We start from the raw sequence: 23,963 nt of genomic DNA on the forward strand, positions 1-23,963 counted from the left end.
TTCAGCGATCCTTTCGTGTTTCCTCTTTAAGCCGAGCTCTTTTCAGGCCGGCCTCACCCACAAGGATTCCTTAGAAACCGCCTCTTCAAGCTGTTGCTACGCAACCAAGCGGCTACCAAACTGCACTTTGTGGGATTGCCCACACAAGCCTCCCACCCCTCCCTTTCTTCAGAAACCTCCATCTGTTCCTCAGGAGATCCCAGGATCTCAGGATTCCCATCTGTTAACTAGGCAACCCTCAAGCTGTTGCTAAGAAGGTTTCTGCTTCCCTCACCCCTGGTCTGCGACCCATCTGTGTTCCTTTTGCTAGTTCCAATTGGTTGCTATGATGTTACCATGAAACTTCCCAGCCCCACGGATTCTTGGATTGCCCCACACAGAGGCATTTCTTAGGCCTCGTTAGGCAGTGGCGTTATTGGGAACTATATCTCAACTGGCGACACTTTTCATCAAGCATGCCAGGAGGTGAGTAAATTTGTCTGAAAGGACCTCAGACTTTCAGTTGAACTGCCTGCCTTTCCCTCTTATTTATCTGAACGAGTGTATACACACCTACACATATATACATATGGGGGGTGAAAAAAGGGTGGGACAAAGATGTTGGATACTAATTAATAACAATCCTGTACATATTTTCTTGGAAGCAAGACAGACTGTGTCCAATAGTATTTACTCTTTGTGTTCTCAAAACTGCTGCCTTACAGCACCAACCTACAGGCTTCTACTCAAAAATCCCACAGAGTTCACGGAGGCATATTTCAAGTAACAGGTTATTGGATTAGTCTGTTCTATTGCTACTGTTAGCCATTTTTCATTGCTACATCAGGCACTTACCAAACAATGATAGGATAGGAAGCAAGTGATTATAGAGAGAAACCCACCCTAAGTATTTATCTGAATTTGCTAGGTGTGGCATTGTGCTTACAGTGTCAAAATAAGGTTGGAGAGAGACCCAGGTTAAATCTTCACTCAGCCTTGAAATTCACTGCACGATTTTCTTGGAATAGTCACTATCTCTCAGCCTAAGCTACCCCCACACAGTTGTTGTGAAAACTGGGAAAAGCAGCAATGTATGGTTCCTTGAGTTTTATAAAGATGGGCTTCAAAAGCAGCAAGTTTTTTTAAAAAAGTTGCTCTAGAGAGCTAGGGTAGCTGATCTGTGACTAGTGGAACAGATTTCAGTTTAGCTATAAATTCTCTAGTCAGGTAGTCTTTGCATGTAGACATTAATTTGTATGACATATTTCACATATATTTTTGTAAGACATATGGGAAATATGTCACACAAGCAGACTAATTTTAAAAATCAGATTAGTGACTTTGAGGGCTTATTTACAAGACTCTTGCTAGGTGATCCACTAAAAACTGACCAGCAGCTTTGAACCATAATTCTATTTTTTTTGCCTGACACTGCCTTATAGTATTTCTAAATCAAGAAGTGCCTTAAGCACTTGAAAGATATTCTCATGTTTGTAATTAACTTGCATTAAGATGGGACATTACATGGATTATTAGCTAAATATCCATAGGGTTTGAGATCCAGATAAGCAGAACTGCTTGTAATCTTACTTTCAGAAAATTCACAGTCATCCCCCAAAGGAGGGGTGACCTTGACAAAATTCCTCATTGCCCAGAGGAATTTGAATGTGCCAGCAGAAAAACAGACCCTGGGGAGTATGTATGCTGTAGTTGCTTAAGTTGGTATACAGCTTTCATTGGGATGCTGATAATCCATGATGTAGTGATACCAGGGCACATAGGGGTCAAAGTGCTGATATGTTTTGATTAGCAAGAACTATGATGTCATTGGCAAACCCACTCAGGCTGCCCTGTTCTCTCTGAGCTCAGCTACAGTCCTCTCAGCAGCTGGGAAGAAGCAGATCCTTCTAGTTACATATACTGATGTCAGTTATCCCTCTTTTCATGAAATTAATTTTAACTACTTCAGTGGGTTGCTCTTAAATGTGCAATTAAGACCCATTAGATTCCACAAAATAACCTGCTACAGCTAGGTTATTCATATGGATCAACACAGCTGCCTCAACTCTCCATGGAGGCCTGGACATGGGGTGTCATAGTGGGCAGCAATTCACTTTAAGCTTTACCACTACACTGCTGGTGATAAAAGAGAAGGGGGAAAGGAGGAATAGTGCTGATGACTAAGAAATGTCTCTCACTTCAGATCCCAAGCTCTGACTTCTCTCCAGATCCTCCGGCTAGACAGGAAGAAAATTAGCTGCATCAACAACCTTCAAGGTTTAGAACAGATCCACAGCATCTGCTTGCAACAGGTAACACACCCGTTTATTGCTTTTACCATTGTATTACAACATTCTCTTTAAAAGTGAATCCATCAAAGTCTGATTCCCTTATGCTACATGTATGTGAGGTTTACATCCAAGGAGTTTCCTCCTTGACAAAACATGCAGGAATGACTATAGGACCCTTAAAGCAAAGGCACCATGCTGGCGCATAAGAAGGAATCTGAAGTTCACAGTGGGGCTGTAACTTCATTAGGACCAATTATCACCAAATAGTGATCAAGATTTCAGGTTCTTCAGAACCCTCTATCAGGCTGGATGTTAAGTCAAAGTGGAGATGGGAGAAGTTAGCATGCTCTAGACTATAAAATCTTCATTAGTCATATTCCAAATAGGGAGTGTAGGGTTTGGACATTGTTTCATTATCCCAGAACCTTAGGTGTAACCTGATACCTGCAACAAATAGCAGTAACTCATTCATTCTGGAAACTCCATCCTGATTCTAAATTCCTAAAATGCAGACCTCTTGGTTCCAACTTCTTGTCTAATTTTTGTATTGTTTTGTTCCTGTCCTGCCTCCTGCTTTCTGTACCACCTAGTCTGATGAAAAGTCCTGGAGAACTCAACTTGCACCAATTGCAATATTTTGATTGGTACTTATATAGATTTTGCTTCACTATGCCCACTACCTTTGATTTAAAAATTAAGTTAGGTTCCTCTAGGTGCTATGCAGGTTTCAGATTACACTTAGGGATGTTGGGACAGAGACAAATAATGGCTGGACTTTTGCACTTACTTATTGTGCTAAGAAGAGTTTTCTTCTGTCAGGGGGACAGCTTGTACATCTTGCCATAATTTCAAAGATGCCTCCTACTTGTAGCACTGAACCAGGACAAAGGCAGCAGAAATGCATGTGTACATCATTCTCCTGATTTTCAATGTTCAGGTTGTGAATGCTGTTACTTCATAGCACCTTTCCAGCACAAGAGGGAGGAATCAGCAGACGTAGGGAAACTGTAAGGTTCGCAGAAGTATATATAATCTTTAGAAAACAAAATCCTTAAGGAGGGGTGTGGAATCCCAACAACTCAATGAGGATAGAGTGTGTACATACATGTGCATTTGGATGTATAATATACACACATACAAATTCCTTCCCAACCCCTTCTGGAAATTCATGTCCTTCTTCATGATTTAGAAGTTGACTCAAACTAATTTCATTTTTAGAATCAAATAAAGAAAATTGAAAACTTAAGCTGCTTTCCCAATTTGAAGTAAGTAATATTTCTAATCTTTCCAACATGTTCAAATACTTAGAAAGGCAGAAGATTGAACAACAATTTAAAAAGCATGTATGAAAGCAATTCCCACTATTCACAAATGAAGCTCAAATGTTTAAGACTTTGGGTCTATAAAAGAGGAGGAATACAATATTCTATAATCTGATTCATAAGGCAACTGCAAGTGAGGCACCATGCACAGAATACAGCGACCAGGTTCTGAGTTCAGATGATTTGCAGTCAACATTAGGTGGGCAATGCAGTGGTACCTCAGCTCATGACCAAATCGGGTCACGAACAAAAATTTCATTAAAAAATTGACTCAAGTTGCGAACTTCGCATTGGGTGGCAACTGCGATTGCAGCCATCTCCCACCTCCCCCCGTGTGGGGAGATGGCCGTGATCATGCTGGGGACAGGTGGGGGAGGTGGCCGAGATCGTGCTCATCTTTCCTGCAGGAGCGCGCCCGTGATTGTGCCCATCTTTCCTGCAGGAGCATAACCGCAATCTTGGCCATCTCCCGCACAGCACGATCCTGCCTGTCTCCCCCGCAGCACGCCCGCGTTTGTACCCATCTCTCCCCGCCAGTGTCCCTGCAATCACGCCCGTCTCTTCCCCCCCCCCCAGTGCCCCCGTGATCGCGCCCATCTCACCCCCCTGCCCCAACACACTGGGATGACAGGCGTGATCGTAGTCATGGTGGTGATGGGGGGGGGGGCAGAGATGGCTGTGAGCTTTGCTGTTCTTTGTCACTTTGCTTCACATTTTCCTGATTTTAAAGTTACAGAACGAATTAACCTTATTTACACTGAACCTTATGGGGAAATTTAAATTGGCTCATGACCAGTTTGGGTCACGACCAGAGTCCTGGAACAGATTAAGTTCGTGAGCCAAGGTACCACTGTACTTACCTGTGAATTTTGCACCAGCATTTGGTAGGCTTTTATCAGAGAGTGAATGCTTGCCTAATGGGAAGCTATTACAGAATAGTACAGTGGAGGACAAGCTCCAGCCTGCAAGCCCAATCCAGCCCATGAAATTGCCCGATCTGGCCCAAGGAATAGGTGAAGGAGAGCCATGAGGAGCAGTGGGAGTTCAGTGACAGCTTTCCTAAAGTAATTGAGTCCAGTGGAGAAACTTGAATGAGGAATAAGAAGTGACTTGATGAAGGAAACAGCACAGCAGAAGACAGAGAAACTATATAAGCCTGCTTCTCTCTCAGACAGTAAACCTGTGCCTAGGTTTCAGTGCTCCCTTCTGCAGGTGGAACATCATGTAACTGAATGCTTCTTTAAACAGATAAACAAAAGCATTCCTTCCCACGTAGGAAATTAGAGGCCTGGCCTAGAATCCTTTCCTCCAGTCTTCTCGTTTTCTATGTGGTGGAAATTTTTACCACCTCAGTGATCACTAGGCCATTGTCAGGGACAAAGGAATTATTTGCTTTAATAATGAGAATTGGAAACTAGCAGCTGATTCTGAGCCCACACAGAAAATAAAGGAGAGGGAAGAGAAAGTGGGGAGGAGGAGAGCAGACAGCATTTGCATTGAGAGCAGGATCAGCACATTTCCCACTGCCTTTGTGAAGTCATCCAGCAAATCCTTTGACCTTAGTCTGCCTCATTGCTTCAGTGTAATTCCCCTTTTCTGGAAGGCAGTGGCTTCTTTGGGGTAATGAATGTCAGCTTCTGCTTCTTGCCTTCCCATTTAATCGCAGATTCCTATCATTAGCTGGAAATCACATTAGCAAAGTGGAGAACCTCCAGCCTCTTCTGAAGTTGCAATTTTTGGATCTCTCGCAGAACTACATTGAGACTCTGTACACAGGTATTCTTACATTCTACTTGACTACCTGTATATCACCCATGTGTTGTTAAATGTTTTTAGAAATGAACGAAGTTTTCGAATTTCTTAAAGTGCCACCTATGGCTGTATTGTGGAAAACAAGCCATCCTGCCCTTCAGTTTTATTAGTATTAAATCTGACAGATAGCCAATTTGACCAAAAGATGCCGGGCTAGGGAAACACTACACTTAAACAACAACTAAATCATTCAATCCCTGACCCCTTGCTTAAAGGGGGCCAACCCTGCACCCCACCCTCCCACAAAGCTCCATCCCTGATGCCAGATTCTGAGACCAGTGCAGACAAGTGCAGAAACAAATATTTGGCAGAAAATACATATAGTCCACTTTCTTGACCTCTGGTGTGAGAGCCACCTTGCATCCAGAAAACTAAGGCAATCTATATTTCTTTCCACCTTTGCCACCTTACCTAACTCTGCTCCTGCCTTGTGGTCTATGCAGATGAACTGCCCCAAAGCCTCATGGTCCTTGACCTGACAGGGAATAAATGCATGAAACAGAATGGCTACAGGTAAAACTATGAAACAGTCTATACCTGCCCACCCCATAGGCCTATGCACACACAGCTGTACCGGTGTGCAAACAATGTGTAAAGAGTGCACTCATGCTTTGGCAAACCTGCCCCATTTCTGTATCTGCCTGTTGTCTGCACATTGGGCAACCCACAGGAATGTGGGATCTTACATGTGCAGCACTGCAGAATGGAGATGTTAGTAAAGAGGGTGTGCCAAGTAAGTGCAGTGTGTTTGGCAAGAGGAAGGAGGACTTTCCAAAAGTGTGGTTTTAAAAAATATATTAAACCTTTGTGGCTGACTCCAAAAGCTCTTCTCCCTGTGTCCTGCATGGCATTCAATCACTGAAGAATTGGACATGCCTGAGAAACGGCAACAGGAAGTATACAGCTCCTCTAGCAAATCCATCTTGCTAGAATGATGGTCATGAGCTTTGGAGATGGACCCTTTTGTCTGACCCTCGCTTGATAGCTCTTGCATTCTGATTACTGTCCCAAGGGAGAGTGTGTTGGCTGCCCTACCCCATCTGATAGAGCTGGATAGCCAGGATGTCCCCAACCAGAGGGCCTCTGTCCAAGATGACGATGACGGTTCAGAAGACAGTGACTATGAGGACTGGCCTGAACTCTCTTGCCCTTTCAGCACAGAAAAAGGTACCCCAAATTGCAGACCTAGATTTCGGATGTCAGGATGATGGGGGAGCAAAGACCTTCAGGTTGCATTTTGAGCAAGAATGGTAGAATAGTTGACAGGTTGGTTGAGGGAGGTCCAGGGTGATATTCTCACTCAGCTCTATCTCAGCCTCACCTACCTCACAGGACTGTTGTGAGAATATAAAGGGAGGAAGAAACCCAGCTATACTGCTTGTGCTCTTTAGCAGAAAGGCAGGGCATGCATGTAAGCATAGATAAGGCATGTTGAGGAAAGGATTGTTACTATCATTATTACAGCTCTTCCTAATAGTTTGGTTTCTAAAAAATCTTTACCATGTTCACTTTCACCACTAATTTTATTCCCAATTTAGAGAAAAATGAACATTGGTAGAGTTTAATCTTTGTAAGCTAGTGTCTATATGTTTGTGTTAAGAGGTTAATTATAGCAACAGGAACACATACAGGAAGGCTTTGCACAACTCCATGTTTTTGGCTGAGCTGAATTGAAGGCAAAGAAGCAACTGTTCCAATATTGCACACCCTTGTCATAATCCAAAACTCCTGGAGTTCTAAGGTGCCTATACAGGCACACTCCTTGTACATACTGTTAGCCCGTGCTGATGCAGAACTCCATGTGCATCTAGAGCAAGTAGCTTCTGAATTACTGTGGCGTCATACTCAATGAAATGATGCTCATGAAATTGTTTTGGCCAGAACTGTGTATGCTGATACCCTTAAAAGTCAAACAGGACAACGTCTAGGCAGATTGGCTGAGATCAGCTGAAAAGTAACAGCATTGTGGGAAGGCAGTGCTGTTTCCCTTCCCTGCTCTGTTAAGAAGGAAAGCATGAGTAGATATCTGTACTCCTTGCCCTGAGTTCAGAGATCACAACAGGCAGAGTATGACATTTTCTTATCCTTTTGCTTTGGCAGACTTCTTTGCTGACCTCCATAATGAGTTTAGCAGCCGCTCAGCCTGGAGGAGAGAGGAGGCAGTAAGGGAGCACGAGACCCGTCTGGAGGAGCTGAAGCAAAGAGAGAAGCTGAGGGAACTGGTGTTCAACATAAACCAAGATAGTCCCAAGACACTGAGTGTATCAGAACTAAGAACCCCAGCCTCAAAGGATGACAAGCCCCAAACTGATGCTAACCCACTTCTAAAAACAAGAAATCCAGTATTTTGCACAGGGTCAAATATTCCAAAGAGAAAATCTGAGGGCACAAACCAGATCCAGATGAAATCCTCAAAAGAGGCATCAAGCTCAGCTAAAACTGCAAGCAAGGGAGTAAAGAAATGAGTACTGCATCCTTAAAAATAACAGTTTTGTATAAGCTTTATATTCTGTCAATTACAATGCTTCCTTGGCTCCAATAGGAAGATGGATTATTGTCCATCTATAAGGAAATATTGGGTAGTTTAGAAGGAAGCTTCAGTTAGAAATAAGAATCCCAACGTAGGCAACAGTACCTCTGAAAAAAGAGTGGGAATCTTGAGGCCAGCTGCAGGTTTACTTAGGTGTGGCCCCTTTCTACTAAAATGTAGAGAGACTTGCTCTGTGCTACAAATATTCACTGCATGAAAACTGGTTTAACTAGCAGCTACCCAAAAGATGCCTGGAGAATACAAACTTATGAGGCTGCACCCAGAAGTCTCTTGGCAAGCATAAACTCAGTTCCAAACCTGACTTGTGAAACCAAAGTGTAAAAAGGGTGGCTGAGAGACGCCCTTTAAAACAGACCCCAACGACTTGAGTCCTCCCAGTCTAGCAGGTTGCATGTGCTAGATGGGAACTAAAGTCCATTTGGGTTTATGGAAGATCACAGGTGTCAGCATCAGTTCTCTGAAAGGCTTGGGTAGGATTATTTATTATTGTAGTTGAGAAGATTGTTGCCAATCGCCTCACCAGCAGTGAACACCACCAAAGTGGGTATCAGGATTACAGCAGCAGGATTAGAAGATGGCAAACGGTTCTCTTTGGTGCTTTGAAGTTCTTAGAACTAGAAAGGAAAATGGGAGCACAAATCTTACATATATTCTGCTATGTTGTGTTCATAATAATGGACAAATAGTCTGGCATGTCAAATGTTGTTTTAAAGTGAAAAACCCTTCTCCAAGATTAATATATGTTTCCTTACAAATATACTTCATGAAAGCCTACTGAAATAACAGCAATGCTCTAAACTGTATGAAAGTGTGTCTGTGTAGCATGAGTGCTTGTGAATATAAGCAAGAAACTTGTTAAACTCCCCCTAACCAAGCTGCTTGGGTCTCACCAATACTTGGGTCTTAGTCTGAGAGGGAACTTCCCTTTCAGCCCAAATTGGCTTTGTGGCTATTCTGCCTTTGCAGAGGGAATTAAACCATTCAGCCTGAAAAGTTCCTGAGCCAGGGAAATTTGCAGTCAATGGGTCATGCTAGGAGTTTGTGCATCAAGGAAGATAATCCGTTTCATTTCTCTGCCTCTGAATGGTTATCAGTCTCAATTTATGAATGATTCTTCCCCTTCCTATGCTCTGTGCTCAAGTCATGCCTTTCTTAATACACTGCTGTTAGAAGTCTATGGATCTAACACAGCAAAACTTGGCCAAACATAGTACGGTATTCTCCAAGAATACCGTACTATGACCTTAGACATCGGTTGGATTCACTCAACACAACAAGCAACCCCATGTGGTTCCCATGGTTCAGAGTTTACCATGATCTACCTACAGACAATCAAGCGGTTTCTACTTTATGGTGGTTTCCATCTTCACTGCTCAGTCTTCCAACAGCTAGCATAGATCACATCAGCCACTGGGCCAGAAATTCAATCCCAAGATGCATTGCTCCCTGCCTATGTTGCCTGCCTCTTCCTCAGTGTTCCACACATACAAGCTGGAGTGGGGCCTGCAGCTGCCACTCTTTCCAGAGGACTCTGCAAACCTTGATCCTGAGCTCAAACACCATGGCAAGACGTGGTGCAGAGAAACAATAGAACAAATTATTGTTTCTTATTATGTTTTCTAAAGACCAAGCTTACTATAATGAAATACCACGACTCGCTTCAGATAACATGACAGACCAACAATGGTTAAAAATTCACCATGGCATGTTGCATTGTCTGAACACACCAGAGGCTGAGGGCTTATAGGATGCTTTGGATTCCCAGCTTCCCTGGAGCTGGTACAGAAGAAAACACATGGGCTGCCTTCCATGATTAGAAAGCAACCTTGGAGAATGGTTAAAGGGGGCAGGGAGAGGGGCAGAAGGTATGTGTGAAAGGTATCCTGAAGCTGTGCCAGTCTCCCTTCCTGAAAGGTTGTCACTTGTTGGCCAAAAGTGTCCATTTAATAAAAACGCAAAGCAGGGAGGTAAAGATTACCTCTGTTGTTCCTTCTGCTTTGCTTTAGCTAAGTGTGAACCTCCAAGTTTGGAGGCTTATGCCCATTTCCACAGTGTTGCACCCCAAGTTACTAAACTACAGAAATTTATTAAAGTCTGAGACTGCTCTAGTTTGCTGATTGAAATTTATCTAATGAATCCCCAGTTGTCACACTGAATATTCATAAGAAAGCTGGACGTCTATCTAGCCTGTGTCCTCTCTCTGACAGTGGACAGATGGGGATCCCAAAAAGCCCCAAGCAATGCAAAATAAAAACATTGCACTTAACCACTGTTCAGCCTTCACAAACTTCTCAAAGTCACAACTGTGCCAACAGCCTTAGGGCAGCCTTTTTCATCTTGGAAGTCCAAAACATCTGGAGGACACTAATTCCCACCAGCATGGCCACTGGTCAGCAATGTTGGAAGTCGGCAGTCAGAAACATATAAAGAGCACCAGGTTGGGGAAGGCTGATTTCAGACATTCAGTGGAAATCAATTCCACAAGCTGTGTGTGCTAACTCTAAGATTTAAGCTTTGGAAAAGTTCATCATCATCATCAACATCAAACAGAGGTAAGACTTGCATATGTAATTCTCAGCTCTAGCAGGATTATACCTCAGACTATCTGCCCTGGAAAGAATCCATCATTTATATAACTTGAGTTCTGCGTCCACAGAACTGTAGAAGAGGTCAGCCAGTTCCTGGGGTTTCAGCGTCGAAGAGCCTGCCAACAGATTTTTCATAGCCTCCAGGATCTGCCGCTGAAATTTCTGCATAATTTCCTGGAGCCTCTGGCACTTGTGCTGGAAGAGGGGAGAGGATGGGATATTAATGTGGACTGTTGCCATTTGCCCTCCACCCTCACCATGACAGAGGCCAGCCCACAAGCCCCGACACCCAGAAATGGAAGGATATGCTCGCTGAGAGCATCAGAGGCATAGTTGCCACTGCTGTGTTGCCCCTGTTGACCCACTCTGTCATGCCTACAGTCCAAGGCCATGTGGGAACAATCTGCAAATTGTTTCTCCCTCCCAGAACAGCATCAGCCCTTCTGGGAACTGTGGCAATGCTGGTACAAGGACAAGCTGTGGTCCAGCCTCTGTAACACAGCCTCCATGTTGCCAAATGTAACACTCAAAGGGAGATCAAGTGGATGAGTTGCAGATATGAATATAAAATGCTTTAGGGTTAAAGTAGGATTATCCAATATTGGGTATCCCCAGGATACACCCAATCCCTGGCACCTACTTGGTCCTATTCAGCACCAGGCAAGGAACTTTTGATTTTTTTCCCTTTAAATCGCAGGTTCATAGATTCAATTTGATCTAATTTATCCTGACTGAGCTTGCTGTTATGTGGCTCCTTGTGATTTTACCACTTTGTGTGTATTTCTACATTCTATAATTCTACATTCTATACACACATTCTATTGTGTGTATTTCTATAAAATATGCATGTTTTGAATTTGTTTTATTATGCTTTTACATTTTGGAAGCCAATCTCTTATCACTTTCAGAGCATTATAATTTTGAGGTTTGGTGATTCTCAGGCTTGGTTAGGGCATAGAATGACACAGAGCTGCAGGGAAATGTGGAGGTCATATACTCCACTCCGCTGCTTAACCCTGGATTTGCAATGCACCCCTAACAGTTGACCATCCAACCTCTACTTAAATACCTCCAGTGAAGGTGAACTCACCAGGTCCCAAGGCAATTTGTTTGACTCTCAAACAGCTCTTACCATTAGGAAGTTTCTAAAATTACATCCCTGAAATCTCACCCAGGGCAGTGGCCATGGGTGTTAAACCCAGAGGCTGAACACTGAGAAGTAACACAAAATGGGTATTGGGTCACCTGATTGTGATTCATGATCTCCAGAGCTAACTGATGCTGCTGGTAGAGATCATGTCGTCGATCGATTTGGCTCTGAAACCGAGGAGTCTCTCTGATGGGGTCTTTGTCACCAAAGTTTGGTGATTTCACCTGGGGAAAAGAAGTGATGTTGGGAACAAAGATAAAAGGTTTGAAGATAGACCTGCCAAGCAAAAGAGAAAGAGGGTTCTGTCAGGTACTTTACTGAAAACTCAAGCACGCTTCATGAATTCTTACAATTTCAACTTAAGTCAAAGCCCTAAAGCTAGGATGGGGCTCACTGTGGGATCCAGTATGCTTTGGCACACAACTCCCATCACCCTCAGATTTGCATGTCAACACATCTGGAGGGGTACCAATCCATGCTTTAAAGCAAGATGAGGCAGTGGGGAAGCCCCATTTTTAAACTTTAAAAAATTAAGCATAATGTTATGCTTAATACAAATTCAAATATTGACATACATATATACCTTTAAAAATCTCAACAATATGTATAAATTGTTACCATCAATAAATACTGCACTTCATGATAATTTGGTATTATAACAAAACACAGAACAATAAAATTATATCTTTGCAAAGATGTCATATGATAGTATTCTGTCTTGCTTTAAAACATCGTTAATCATTACCATTTCTCAAAAAACAAAAACAAAAAACCTGTTATTTCCTTGTCTTTGTTCTCAAACCCTAATAATATCAGCCAATTTAATAATGCTGCTCAAATCACATATTTCTGTCATGCATTCCATTAACAAAATGGTATCTTGCTGCTTTCAGTAACAGGTGGTAAGACATCCAGCTTCAGTCAACAAGTGATTCGTCCTTTCCTCATCATCTTGCAACATGATAGTCATATAAACAGAACAGTGGATTGGATCCAGATGCAAATCATACTTAGATTGATTAAGACCTACAGAATCAATGGGATTCCATTTAGCCATGGCTCACTTGTCCCCTTGATTTCAGTGGGTTTCCTCGAAGCATGAAATAATCAACTTCTAACTCAATTATTGTTAGCCAGATCAAAAGACATTTCCGTGTTCAAAATCTTCTTTCAGTATTTCTTAATTTTCGGTTACTTCCCTCAAATATGAAGAATATCTGTTCCTCCATTTTCTCACTTCCTTTCAACTAAATCCAGAAGCAATCTGGAAACTGATGTAACTAATGAAGAACAGGCTGGGAGAATCCTACAAGCTGACAAAGCAGTTCCCATCAAGGGCAGCCTCATATAGACAGCGAGCATCCTACCTTTAAGGGTCCTCAGTAATGTGCCCTCCACTGCACTCCTGAGCTAGGCAAAGTTGGCAGCAACTGGCAGGAGGAGGCTCCATGTATTCGCCAATTGCCACCTGTGACTGAGCAGGAATCGCTGGCTCACCTGGAAGGGTCTGGTGTGGCAGTGAAGAAGTGGATGCAAGGCAGGTGGCAATCCTGTGGAAGGATGGAGACCATGCTGCCTGTGGTGCAGAACCCTTCCGTGTCCACACAAATCCCACTGGCCTTGTCACTCAAGAAGGTCATCATGGTCTCTGCAGTGATCTGCCCTGCAACAACATGGATGCAGGAATCCTACATGAACAGCAATGACAACAGCCAGTTGGTTGTCCCATCAGCCATTTTTTATTTCCTTTTTCAAAGGTGTTGCAGTTCACATGGTCCTGAAGAGAAGGCTCTACCATCAATCAGGGGAAGGCAAACATGGCAGATCTGGGGAACCATTACAGGAGGCAAAGTGGGAAAGGCAGACAGAGGTGACCAATGTGGTGCAATCCACTGGCAGGGTCTTCTCCACAAGTCCCATAGGGAAACAAACTTTTCACATTAGGGACCAAACTATCTTGGAATAGCTTTGCACTCCTGAAAACGTTTGCCTCTAACCTTAATGGCTGCCCCATCCAAGCCAAGATGCAGAAGGGCTAGCTCTGTTTCCTAGGTGGTCAAGGAAAGGGGGACACTCTGCATGTGGTCAGAGGCACTCCACCTACTAGCTGCATCGGATTTCCTACAACTGCAGTTAGCGCACCATGACACAGCAGGGCATGTTCTGACCTACTAAGAGTCAAATGAGCTGTTTTTCTGTTTTGTGATTTTTAAAGAACACAAACATTGTAGGGGGGTGGAAAGGATCTGCAATTTAAGACCTTTGTTGCTTCCTGTTCTTAAAGAAACAAAATCTACATGGTGCAGTGGCTATGGGTGTAGGAAATGGGATGCATCAGCTAATGAGGAGAGTGCCTCTGATCACAAGCAGAGTGCTCCCCTTTCCTTGACCACCTAGGAAACAGAGCTAGTGCTTCAGTATCTAGGCTAGGGTGGAGCAGATTGTAGGGCTAAAGGCGGCAGCTTTCAGGAGTGGAAAGGTAGCCCATGATAATAGGTGTCTAATGTGGAAAGTGTATTTCCCAACAGGGCTCGCAGAATAGAGCCTGCCAGCAGATTGTGTCACAGTGTGTGAGGACGACACTTTTCCTGACAGCACAGATTGTTGCAGTGGTGTAAAGAAGCCGCTACCTAGGGGTCAGTTGCAATGCTTTCTGCATCTAGCATCAAGGTTATCTACATGGTGCAAAGAGGCTGAAAGGTCTGCAGCACTTCGGGTCGGCTCTGTCATTAGACATTGTGAGACACCCTCCTCAGGTGGCAGATGCTAGGAAGAGGCACCAGGTGCTGGAGAAGAGAGCCCTCTAAGCTCTCTTTTAATAAAATAAATATTTTAATAAAATAAAGCTCTGTTTTATTTATTTATTATTTATTAAAACATTTCTATGCCGCCCCATTCGCCGAAGCCTCGGGGTGGCTCACAACATAAAATTAAAATACAACAAACAAATTTCAGGGGTTCTGTAGGATGCTGTGCAAAATTCAATGGATGCCAGCAAGATTCAATTGCCAGTCCACTCACCTCTTTTCCTTTACCTCAGGCAACAAACTGCCTTGGGCCAGCCCTGGCAGAACTGTGTCAGATGAGGGTAACTTATAATGACACCCTGCGCTGCTGCTTATTTTGCACGAAGGCTCCAAATCCACTCCCTAGTACCTCCGGATGAAAGATACCAAGGACATGAAAGATTTTTTTCACCTAACGCTAGAATACCATTACCAGTTGGAGGAAGACTATACAGACCAGTGGTTTGACTTAGGGACAAGCTACATGTTACATTAACTGCACAGTATGTCAGCGAGTGCTCTTTCTCACCACTACAGTGTAACTGCACAAGAACTCCATTTGAACTAGAACCACCATGCACCAAGACGAGAGGTAGCTGTGATCCATCAGGGTATCACACAGGGAGCATCCTGAATGCCTGAACTGCCCTGTCGGGCTCTAAAGGAGCCCTGACAAAAGAAGCCCATTCTTTCAGATCCTGCACTTCCTCTGCTCACTTTGAACACTTCACCCTCCACATATTTTGAAAATATACCTGAATGCTGGCGCAGCAGCTGCTGACCAGCACAATACCGAGCCTTGGCAGCTTCCATGCGAACTGGTTGCTGGATGAGTGAGAACACCTCTAGGAAATTGAACTCCCCTTCACCGCTCCACCATCCTTGCCTCTGCGCATGTTGTCGTAGGTCCGCATGTTCAGCGGTAATGTCTGTTCCAATGCTCAGCTGGTTGGAGATGTTCCGGGCACCTTCTAGGGAAGTGGTGAGGATGCAGGGGAGGACAACAGATCTTAATCAGCAGGAGGTTTAAGAAAAGAATGGCTCCATTCATGGAACAATTCCAAAATACATGTTGACAATCTGAAAATTTTGACCTAAATGTTGCCTCTTAAAGTCCTTGATTTTCATCCTGTGTTCTGCTTCATCAGAACTTTTTAATCGGTTCTCTTGGACCTTAAAATAATCATTTTTCCAATGTTTCATAAAATAGCAAAAGACAAATTAAACCAATACAATTAAAATAGCAAATATATAAATATATAAATATGAGGGAGGGAGGGAGGGATGGCTGTGATCGTCACTATTTGTCCAGCAGGAGCCACTCTGGCTCCTAGCAACCACTGCAGAGCTTTCTCATGTCTTCTCCTAGGCTGCAGAAAAGCAGGACAGAAATCCTGTTGCCTATAATAAAATAGAGTTTGTGTTGGTGTGTCTGTCTGTGCCATGATGACAGGACCATAAAATCCAAACTTCTGAAACCCGGCATGTACACTAAGGGGACCACAGAGTTTCAGCCATTTACAGCATGTAAATCAGCATGTAAATCAGGGCCACCTCACATGCTGATCAGCATGAATAAATGATGGCATCCTAGTTGTTTTAATTTTTGAGCACTTTTTAAATTCTGTTTTATTATCTTGTATGCATCAAATTTCTTTTTATTGTTAGATGTGGTAAAGCACAACCTTATATAGGTCAACTGAAAATTAAGACCCTCTAAATTAATAGGAGCAATGTAGAAACATAATGGGAGCAGATGTTTATAGATAATAATAAATAATTGCTAGAATACTCTTATCCTGGTAAGTCCTATCTCAGAATAAGCCCTGTATTGTGGTCAGGTTCTGGCACTGGGTGATGCTTTTGTCTTCCTGAGAGAATCTGCTTTCCTTTCTGTTTTAGTTACTAGCCCTCATTTTTACAAAGGTACAATCTGAAATATGTGAGCGACGCCTGGTGATTTTCAGACGCTAAATAAAGATTTCCAGGGCTCATGGGCCAGTAGCTTGCCTCCTTCCCATGAGAAGCAGAAGCAAAGTACAATGTGCATATTGTAGTGGCAAGTGTTCCAGTCACCCATACCCACCTCCAGCATATTCCATTCCATTCTGACCAGTTTTCTGTTTCTGCAACAGCCAGTCAGCATTCTGGGCCCACTAAGCAAGCTGAATCTTCATTAAACTGTTGCATGTGTGTGTGTGTTATGGGGAAGGGGTTCCCCCAAGTCTGTTGGTACTTCAGCCTCTTGGGCATAGATGATGCTGTTTTGGCTACATAAGAATCTACACCGGAAGAATGAGTTTGCTATTCATAACTTTAAAAGAAGGCAGGCAGGCAGGCAGGCAAATAAACTAAGCAAATAAGGGGAGAAGAAAAGCAAGCAAATATGCACAGTTGGGCCATTTATCCAGGCTGTGGAACTAAGGTTCTTTCCATGCAGTTTCCAATCTGAGAGTATCAGTATCAAGCAAACAATGCACAGACAGTTGGCAATGAAACAACTGCAGCTACATTCAGTGCATCTTTGTTATTTACATCTCCTATCTTTTTCTCAAAAATGCTCACCTTGAATCCTCTGAGCAGCCCAAAACCGCCCGGCTGTTTCCAAGACCCACGCTTCAGTGCGGTCTGCCAGGAGGAAGGTGTTATGGTAAATGAAAGGGGTTGGCTCCTCCTTGCAGTTGCCCCCTTGGCCGTAGCGTTCCAGGAGTGTTGTTATGACCTGGAGGGCTTCGTGGGCACTGCTGCCCCGCTCCAGACCAAGCCTGAAATACAACATTTTGCTCTTATTAGCACCCCAGATCTTGCTGCCTACTACTTGGTTTCACTAAGTTTATACTACAAAAATAGAAGTTATCTATGCTGAACAAGCATACACCCAAGGACAAATGTTGAACTTATTATTTTTACTTTTCAAAAATCCTATTTTTCTCTACCACAAAATGAAGCTTAGTTCCCAGGAAACTTAAGTGAAGGGCTCAATCCTATACTTGTTTAGACAGAAAAAAGTCCTACAATTCCCATCATTTCCCAGCCAGGATGCTGAATTTTGTAAGATTTTTTTTCTGCCTGTAGGGGCATAGGATGCTGCCCTAAGTCCAGAGTTCAAAATTATGAAGCTGCACCACTGTGAGAAGGGAGGAAGCAGGAGAAGGCCCAGGCCCAAGGGTCATCACAACTCATCCCCGTAAAACTAAACCATGGTTTAGCATGACGGACACATGTGACCACAGTACCTTGGCCTTCACATGGACTAAGACTGCCCAGGCAGAACACACGGCAGTGTTGTGTGTGGATTCGTCAGGCTTGCATACCACAGCACGTGGTTTCTCACCTGACTAAATCCATGCCCAGCAAGGCCTCCTCTTCCCCGACTGGTTCCTTGGTCCACACGCCTTCATTGCCAATGCAAACACCATGTTCATTAGCCCCCATCTCAGCTCCCCACAGCCAAGCGGGTCGACTCAGAATGACTGCATGGGTCCTCTCTGCCTGATCCACTTCAATGTATGTGCACTGGAAAGAAAGCCTGGCATTGTAGGAAAGGTTGCATCCATGCAAACCCTAAAGATGATTTAGTTCTTACTTTTTTACACAAAGAGTGATCCTTTACCCTCCAGGTGTGTTGCAACATTATTCCCATGATCCCCAGCCAACATTAGGGGTACCAGGCTAGGAAAGGCTGTATTACCTTGCTTGAACTGAGAAAAAGGCCCAAAATGTAGGATGGAGTTTCAAAAGACAGAAAACGTGGCGTACTGTTAAGTGTATCAGGACTGAACTCAGATGATCTGGGTTCTAGTCCCCAGCCAGTCATGAAGCTCAATGGGTGACTTTGGGCCAATCACTGACCCTCGGTCTGACCTACCTCAGTGTTGCTGTGAGATTAACTAGAGAGAAGCAACAAAATTATGTAAGCAACATAGGATTCCTTGCAAAAAAAAAAAGCAATATATAAATACAAAATAAAGGTAAGGGCACCAATCTGGCACCAACCCCCTCCCCATCCCCATATCTGCCATTATTCCAGGATAGATATTTTACATCCATGGCACCAGGACTGCACTGCACTGTGGACTCATATTGTCCTCCTCCTCCTGATACCATATGGAACATATTGTGCTCTTTCAATGGTACATCAAAAATTGAGCATATGTGTGCACATAACTACAGCAAAATATATATTGGGATCCTCCCATTCCACATTGGTTTCTGGAATATTCTCCCCACACCCACAACTACTCCAACATACCCCCCAGTCCTTCCCAGCCCATGCCCATGCCCAGATTTCAACTCACCTGCACCTTTGTCCCTTTGGCATGACATTCAGCTGGGAAATAGACTACCTCCTGGACTTCGTCCCTTGGCCGGTCTGAATTCTTGCCAAAGATCACCTCTCCGTTAGCAGAGGCTGGCGGAAGCGAAACGAAGCAGTCGCAGGAGGAGGGTGCCTGGGGCTGAGGGTCAGCCATCCTAACTACAGGAAAACATAAAACAAGGCAGCTGAAGATTGGCACCTTCATACACACCAAGTTTGGATGAGAATCTCTGCTTTTTTCCATGGGACAGAGAGGGGCTCCCCCTTGGGCTTTCATAATCAATTCAATTTGATTTCAACGAGCTGGGTAGCTAAAGATATGAGGGTATCTAACATAAATAACAGATTCCTCGAAATGGTTAGATTCTGCTTATATTTACCTGTTTTTGATCTGAATGGGAATTCATTCCCCAAGAAAGATCATGGTTGAAGTTTGGGGGTTTCTTTGATGGAGGCAGAAGTGGTATTAGCAACTTAGGCTGGTTCACAAAGAAAGCGGGACTTGCCTCTGTTACTCATGCCCAATTTAATAGCTTTATTTATTAATTATCTTTATACCCTGCCTTTTTTCCTTTCAAGGAACTCAAGGCAGCTTACATAATTTGCCTCTTCTCAGTCTTATCCTCCCAACAACAACCCTGTCAGGCAGATGGGCTGAGGGTCTGTGATTGGCCCAAAGTCACACAGTTAGCTCAATGGCTGAGTTGATACTAGAACCAACTTCTTTTAAGTCCCACTTCCACACTCTTCAACATTACACCACACTGGCTTTCTATTTAAAGTGGCAATGCCAACCACCTGAACCCACACAGAATTGCCTGGGCCTTAAGATGGGTCTTTCAGGCCCTACCTGCAGCCTGCCATGAACATGGGCATGCACTAAACTTGCAGTGATGGACAACTTGAAGCCCTCCAGAGTTTGGCTCACAACTTGTATCATCCCTCACTATTGATTCTGCAAGGTAGGGCTGATGGGAACTGCAGACCAAAGCATCTGAAGGGTCACAATTTGCCTACCTTTGCAATAGGGACAGGATCTTTTTGGTGGTGGCCATGTATCTTCTGGATTCTCTCACCAAAATATGGCCCTCGCTTTTGTTTATAAGCAAACCTTTTTGTTGTTGTTTCAAACACTTTCTATTAAAACTTTGGTGAAATAGGTTTTAAACTACTGCTGTTTTTGATTCCTGTAACTGAATTGTGCTGTTTATTAAAAATTGCTTTAATCATTCTCAGACAAACCCACCTTACAGGATTGTTGTGAAAATAACATGGAGTAGAAGATGACTATGTAACTCTCTTTAGGTTTATTACAGAAACAAAAAGGTGGCATATAAATGCAGTATATATACATATGTTTCCTCCTGATCTTTCCTTGAAACCCATAGTTTTGGATAAGACTTTGCCTTCCCTTAGTCCCTGTATCTCACTGTCATGAGAAGCTGGGGGGAGGGCGCTATATTCACTCCTTGCCTCTATATTCCTCCTCTGTCCACTCACCTGTGTTTGCTCTTAGATTGTGAGCTCCTTGGGGCAGGGGCCTACCCTTTCACCATGTGTAACTGCAGCATGCATTGATAAGAGCTATTATAGCTAACAATAATAATCCCTTCCTCCTTCCCACAGTCCTTTTGTCTAAATCCTTCATACATCCTTTAAAAGTCAAAGCCCCCTCTTCTTACTCTTTATTTCCCCCTACTATTTGCAGCTTCGATTTTGCAGGGAGAAAGAGCATCATCACATACAGATATGACAGAGAAGCTCCCCAGATGCACTTTCCAGCAAAGGCTTCTACTCCAGAATGCTTTGTAACAATCATTCGCTGCTGCACCCCCCGCCCCCCATCGTCCATCCCCTTATAATTTCCCATTCTTCCACAACGCCCGAAGCCCAGAGATGGCTACCAACTCTTCCACCCCTTTCCAACTCTTCCATGCCCCTTAGGTAAGATCCCCCCCGCTCGACTTCTGCAAAGCATTCACACGCCATTACTCTCTCCAAGCCAGTTTTCCAATGCTAGTGTCCGCTAATGGATTGTGCATACACACAAAATACGTTATATAAAATATATATTTACAATTATATATCCGTTACTATCTCTGGATCAGTCTTTCTCAAACTGGTGCCCTCCAGCGGTATAGGGGATGCTAGAGGTAGTAGTCCAACCTGTCCGCAGCGCACCAGGCTGAACTACATTGAACTCGCCGAGGGATGCGCGTCCCAAGTTGCATCACCCGACCTTTCGCAGGTTCATATCCCCCCTCCCGCCATGCTCTTGCTGCGCTTGCTTTCCACACCCCCAAGTCCTCCTCCCCTAGTTAGTTCCAACTCACACAATCTTCCAGTTCCGGTCCCAAAAAGAAAAGGCCCGTGTCGGGTCCAGCGGCCTGGGCAGCCGGGGGCAAACTTTCCGACGCCGAAATCCAAGCTTGGAGCTTCCGCGCCGCGGCCGGATTCGATTTAGAGCGGCCCGGAAGGTGTCCAAAAAAGAGAGAGACGGAAAGAAAGTAGAGACGTTGCCTGTTGCCCAGAGAGAGGGACGCTAGAAGGCGCCCTTGTATCATCTATTGAAGCTTTCCCAAACTGGCCAAGTGGGGAGAATTTAAATTAGAATCTGGGCCACTGCCTGGCGTTTGACTCCTATAAAAGGTTGGAGAGCAGCTCACAGCACCGGTTCAAGATGTTTGGGCGCCTGAGGCACAAAAGATCCAGAACTGCGCTTTATTGCTGTTCTCACGTGCTGCGAAGGTCCCTCCGACTTACGGCGACTTATGAAGGAAGGCCCCCTCAATACGACCTCTCCTTGAGAGCCCTGCTCAGCTCGTCCAAACTCAAGGCTGGGGAATCAATGCTTCTCATGGTTGGTCTTCCTCTACTTCTGCCTTCGACTTAGCATTATATTTATATTCCACCTTTTTTACACTTTCAAGGAACCCAAGGCCACTTAGGTAGTTCTCTTCCTTTTGTCCTCACAACAACCCTACGAAGTAATTTATGTTGAGACCGTCCCAAAAAATCCCAGTGAGCTTCATGGCCCAGAGGGGGCTAGATCTTGGAAATCCTGTCAGTCCCAACATGCTAACTGCTATGCCACCCTGGCTTTCAGGTAGTTCTTATTTCAATTTGCCCTGCACTAAAAAAACTGTGTCATTAACTTCATTTTCTATACTGAAGGCTCTTAGCATCCAATCCTTACTGAAAGCTAAAGGTGGAATGGCAGTTGACTTTCCATATTGTGGAGATGGGGTACAGGGAACGAGATGGGGATTATGGTACCCTTGTGTATCCATCTTGCCATGTTCTGACCATGTCAGTGGACATGACATAGTTGTGCAGACAGAGAAGGGACAATTCACTTGAGCATGACTCTAAAACAAAAACAAAAATCCAATCTAGTTTTAAAATCACATACAAAATCTGCATTATAGTACTTTTAAAAATGCTAAGCTATTGCACAATGCTATTAAGTGTAGATTCCCATTTAAAAGTTAAAAAAGAACAGGTTAACAAGATTGTTTGAAAATAGAAACCGATTGGAAAGACTAGAAACGCAGCTTTTTAAGGGTGCAGCCCTGGCATATTTAGGCCACAAAAAATAAAATAAAAATAAAAATAAAAAATGGAATGCTGGTAGATGTAGGGCTTTTTTTCTTTCTTTCTGAACATGCATAGGATTGTGCCTTTAAGGAGGTGGTCTCATGGCCTCCTGCTGGTATTATAAGGGAGATGCAGGATTATTTGGAGCTCCAGTGTGAAGTTCCTATGACCTCAGAATTGAGAAAGAACCACACCAGCTGCCCCTCTGAGGCTACAAATTGGCCTTAGAGTGCAGGAAGAAGAGTGTGCTGGGGGGCAGTAAGGGGAGGAGGCTGGGGCCAATGGCTCGCACAATTTCCAAATGGCACCCCAGCCTTCTTTCCTCCCTCTCCACCCCACTACAACTAGATAGCCATTTGGGGCCACATAGATGCTAGGTGCAAGGTGTGGCACCAGCAGAGACTCAGTGCATGCATTGGGACTTCTGCATCCAGTGGCTTCTGTGCAATCAGGGCAGAAGTTAATGGAATGTACTCTAAATCAATTTCTAAATGTGCATATTAACTATGTTTCATTTAAATGCAATTGTGCATACATGTGTGGCAAAAAGGTGCAATTAAATGACGAAGTTTAGGAATGGAAGAGTCTCAGTACATCACCCTCACATTTTCCCATTGTTAAGAAGCTTTTAAGTAGCTCATATAAGGCAACTTCTCCAACCTGGTGCCTTCTAGATGCTTTAGGCCTTAGTTCTTTTCATACCCAGTCATCATTGCCAATGGTCAGGAATTCTTGGAGCTGTAGCCAAAAACATCTGGAGGGTTCCAGGTAGAGGAAGACTCCCAACTGGAGAGAGTGTGCTACTGTTCTGTTCTTTCCCCCAAAATCTGAAAAATGAGTGTAGGGGAAGCACAGGAGGACAAAAGGTCAGTGATAACCAACCCTGGGGAGATGCCCCATAAAAGAGTGAGTGAATAAAGTGTGTTTCCTCCCAGAATCAGCATCCAGTTCTGAAGGTGCTCTCGTTCCTAGGCATCTTGCGTTCCACACTGATGCCTCATGCCCTCTGAGCACGGGCAGGTGGGTGAGCGCAATGCTTCTTTTTGTTCCACACCCATTTCCCAGTGAGCCTGTAATTGTCGTCTTTTTAGATCCTGCTGTGATTTTGCCTTGGAGACTGGTCAGAGGACTGCACCCATGAACTCAAGCCTGAACAAGTTTTTGGAATAAGAGAAAGTGTCCACTTGGTTTTAAAAAAATGCAGAGAAGGGTGGAGAAAGTAAGAGGCAGAAAGTAATACTCCCTACAGAGTCACTAGTCCTGTAACCTCCTCCCTCCAGTTTGTACCCAAGGCATTATTTATAGGGATGCTGTTCCACCCTGTTGCCTCACCCGTAGCTTCCCTCCTCTGCAACCGGTTGGTTTAGGCTGGAACTTACTCCAACCTGAGTTTTATGAACTATGCTCCGGAAACTCCTCCCTCAGCTGCTACAGAGATAGAGCCTCACCCTTTGAGAAAGTTCTATCTTTCAGCTTGAATTCCAAGGTGGTGCACGGGGCTTCGGAAGGACTTTTTCTTGTGCTTGCTTGATGGCAGAATGTGCCTAGGATGTTCATCTTTCAAGCCTT

The 23,963-nt window shown here is 44.0% G+C and overlaps 2 protein-coding genes across 2 annotated transcripts; one reads left to right on the top strand and one right to left on the bottom strand.

Annotated features, from left to right (window-relative positions):
• The first annotated feature begins 455 nt into the window (after positions 1-455).
• On the top strand, positions 456-8,368 carry LRRC46 (leucine rich repeat containing 46). The gene is made up of 8 exons (XM_044444506.1): positions 456-465; positions 1,576-1,678; positions 2,183-2,291; positions 3,489-3,535; positions 5,259-5,368; positions 5,848-5,917; positions 6,417-6,571; positions 7,505-8,368. Exons 1-8 carry the CDS (start codon positions 456-458, stop codon positions 7,867-7,869), a joined length of 969 nt encoding a protein of 322 aa, XP_044300441.1. The 3' UTR covers positions 7,870-8,368.
• A 2-nt stretch (positions 8,369-8,370) lies between these two features.
• SCRN2 (secernin 2) lies at positions 8,371-21,145 on the bottom strand. Its single transcript, XM_044444763.1, has 9 exons — positions 21,131-21,145; positions 18,778-18,956; positions 17,814-17,995; positions 17,045-17,244; positions 15,235-15,450; positions 13,191-13,356; positions 11,789-11,969; positions 10,551-10,738; positions 8,371-8,569 (listed from the first exon to the last, which is right to left on the bottom strand). Exons 2-8 carry the CDS (start codon positions 18,949-18,951, stop codon positions 10,580-10,582), a joined length of 1,278 nt encoding a protein of 425 aa, XP_044300698.1. The 5' UTR covers positions 18,952-18,956; positions 21,131-21,145; the 3' UTR covers positions 8,371-8,569; positions 10,551-10,579.
• Between the last annotated feature and the right edge of the window lie 2,818 nt (positions 21,146-23,963).

The sequence above is a fragment of the Varanus komodoensis genome, unplaced genomic scaffold, assembly GCF_004798865.1.
Source record: "Varanus komodoensis strain SLA01 unplaced genomic scaffold, ASM479886v1 scaffold45, whole genome shotgun sequence".
NCBI lineage: Eukaryota > Metazoa > Chordata > Lepidosauria > Squamata > Varanidae > Varanus > Varanus komodoensis.

Excerpts from the sequence above, each read along its gene's own strand:
- LRRC46 (XM_044444506.1), top strand. Across the intron at positions 2,292-3,488 it reads ACAGCATCTGCTTGCAACAG|AATCAAATAAAGAAAATTGA; the intron begins GTAACACACCCG and ends TTTCATTTTTAG. Across the intron at positions 5,369-5,847 it reads CATTGAGACTCTGTACACAG|ATGAACTGCCCCAAAGCCTC; the intron begins GTATTCTTACAT and ends TGGTCTATGCAG.
- SCRN2 (XM_044444763.1), bottom strand. The coding sequence starts at position 18,951 with ATGGCTGACCCTCAGCCCCAGGCACCCTCCTCCTGCGACTGCTTCGTT. Across the intron at positions 15,451-17,044 it reads GGCTGCTCAGAGGATTCAAG|AAGGTGCCCGGAACATCTCC; the intron begins GTGAGCATTTTT and ends CCACTTCCCTAG. Across the intron at positions 13,357-15,234 it reads GCTGCTGCGCCAGCATTCAG|GGCAGATCACTGCAGAGACC; the intron begins GTATATTTTCAA and ends ATGTTGTTGCAG.